Source organism: Poeciliopsis prolifica, unplaced genomic scaffold (assembly GCF_027474105.1).
Source record: "Poeciliopsis prolifica strain line A6 unplaced genomic scaffold, Auburn_PproV2 SCAFFOLD081, whole genome shotgun sequence".
Lineage (NCBI taxonomy): Eukaryota > Metazoa > Chordata > Actinopteri > Cyprinodontiformes > Poeciliidae > Poeciliopsis > Poeciliopsis prolifica.
Window position 1 is genome coordinate 615,001 of NW_026562456.1, and position 2,500 is coordinate 617,500.

A 2,500-nucleotide genomic window follows, 5' to 3' on the forward strand; every position below is an offset into this window, starting at 1 on the left:
GCCTGATTTGTGTTTAAAGATGTAGAAGGACGGTTGGTTGTTTACTTATGGTTTAGTCAGAGTTGGGCAGTAATTAGTTACTTTTACTTGAGTAACTTTTTGGGAAAATTTTACTTTTAGGAATATTTTGACTCACTGAATAAAAAACAAACATATTTAATCAGAAGTTCAGACACACCTGCAGTTTTTATAGTTTTATATCGGGGGGGAAAAAATGTAAAAATTATTTGGAAAACAGTTTATTTCACCTGATTTTGTTATTTTGTATTTATGGTATTGACATTTTTTAGTTTTAAGATGCCAAAACCTTTTGATTTATGTCTTGTCAACATGTTCATTTCAAACTGTGAGTAAATAAATAGTTTGTCCTCTGACCTGCAGCCACATGCCTCTGAGTCCGACTGCTGACACTAAACATGATCGCCCGCGGCAACAGGCGGTTACTAACGGCAACCCAACAGGCTCTGCTGTCGCCAGGGACGACGACGGGGAGGACCCGCCCTCTGGAAACAGCGTTGTGGTCCGAATCGGGATCCCGGACCTGCAGCAGACGGTAACGCGCGCACAGGGCGCCAGCGCGGACCGAAGCGTGGATCATGAAACACAACACAAACCTGTCTGTGTGTCCGTCCTGTCTCTTTCTCTGTCCGTCCCCCCCTGTCTGTCTGTCTTTCTGGCTCCGGCTCTCTCAGAAGTGTTTGCGGTTGGACCCAGAGTTACCAGTTTGGACCAGTAAGCAGAGGGTTCTGGTGACGTTGACTCAGTCTCTGTCGGATGTTTTGAACTATGGTCTCTTCCAGCCGGCGTTCAACGGCCGAGCCGGAAAGTTTCTGGACGAGGAGCGCCTGCTGAAGGAGTATCCTCTGCCCAACATCACTCCCATCCCGTATCTGGAGGTAAACCAGACTCTCCATCACCAGCGATTCCCTTAGATATAAAGTTAAAGTCACATGGAAAAAGCTTGTTCATGTGATGAGTCACTAAAATAATTCAAATATAATTCATCAGGATTTAAATCGAGACTTAAACCATCAGTTTTGATTTGATTTTGAATAAATTAAACATGACCAAAATAAAGCAAAAACTTCATCAAAAAGACATGATTTCTTTTTTAATTGGTTTGTTTCGATGTATTTTTGTAATTGTTAGAATTTTCTGAATATTTACTAGATTTTTGTCTCATTTAGACTCATTTACTGCTAAATAGCAGCTGGTTTTAAGGATGTTACACATTTCCTGTGATCCTGTGAAAACTAAAAGTTTTTAGTTTTGAAGATTTAATTTTTAGAAGATAAGGATTTTTTTCCCACCAATGCATTCCCAACCCACAGGGCGGCCATTTTGTTTTACAGATCCTGTTTATTTGCACTTTGAATTCATGTCAACTCTATGACACAATGTTAGAGTCAGGCTAAGATTTGTTTTTCCAGTTAATTCAATAAAAGTCATAATATTACAAGAATAAAATTGTAATTTTAAAAGAAAATTCCAAAACAAAATAACAAAAGATTAAAATGATGGTGAAGCTAAAACTACCAATACTTTCTGGGGTCTATCGTCTGTTTGAAAGCAGCGTTGCGATTGTTTAAAATGTCATTAGCATCTCAAACAGTTCAGTGAACAGTTCATTGAGCCTCAGTTCAGTTCCCAGTTCTCCTGGTTGTGTTTCTCTGGGAACCAGTTTGCTCAGCAGCTCCTCTGTTTGTCTCGTTAACCTCGTTAACACATCTGGTTCTGCTGCTTAACGAGGATCCGTTACTTAACTCGGGTCTGATGATCTGCTCTCTCTGTTTCAGTTTCGCTATAAGAGACGAGTTTACACTCAGAGCTACGTTGATGACAAGCAACTGGCAAAGCTTCACACTAAGGTAGCAAACGGCTCAGACAGCCACTTCTGGCTGCGTTTGTTGCCATGGTGACTGTTCAAACCGAATGTTTTGATGTTTCAGGCCAATCTGAAGCGATTCATGGAACATGTTCACCAGAAGAATGCAGAGAAAGTGGCCAAATGGCTGGAGAAAGGCCTGGACCCGAACTTCCACGACTCGGACAGCGGAGGTGAGCCAGACCGTCCGTCCACCGCCTCGTTATAAATAAAGCTTTAAATAGAACGGAAATCTGCCCGGCAACAGAACTGGACCAAAGAAACCGGTTTGGATATTTTCTGCTTCTCTTCTAATGAACTGATTCCTTATTTTGAACACATCTCTGAATAGGTTCTTTTTGGAGCAGATCGGACCCGACAGTAATGAAACAGAACCTGTCTCTGAACTGATTCATTGAACCGATTCCTTATTTGAACAGTGCAGTCTCTGAACTGATTCACTGAACCGATTCCTTATTTGAACAGTGCAGTCTCTGAACTGATTCACTGAACCGATTCCTTATTTGAACAGTGCAGTCTCTGAACTGATTCACTGAACCGATTCCTTATTTGAACAGTGCAGTCTCTGAACTGATTCACTGAACCGATTCCTTATTTGAACAGTGCAGTCTCTGA

The 2,500-nt window shown here is 41.3% G+C and overlaps 1 protein-coding gene across 7 annotated transcripts in view; it reads left to right on the forward strand.

Moving 5' to 3' along the window:
* shank3b (SH3 and multiple ankyrin repeat domains 3b) overlaps positions 1-2,500 on the forward strand; it is a 42,620-nt gene that overhangs the window by 20,308 nt on the left and 19,812 nt on the right. For 4 of the 7 annotated variants that reach the window (XM_055022032.1, XM_055022033.1, XM_055022030.1 and 1 more), the window contains exons 3-6: positions 382-553; positions 693-896; positions 1,797-1,868; positions 1,950-2,058. In XM_055022032.1, coding sequence (XP_054878007.1) covers positions 386-553; positions 693-896; positions 1,797-1,868; positions 1,950-2,058 — 553 coding nt within the window. In that variant the 5' untranslated portion in view covers positions 382-385. The other 3 variants (XM_055022034.1, XM_055022035.1, XM_055022036.1) reach the window with 3 other exon arrangements.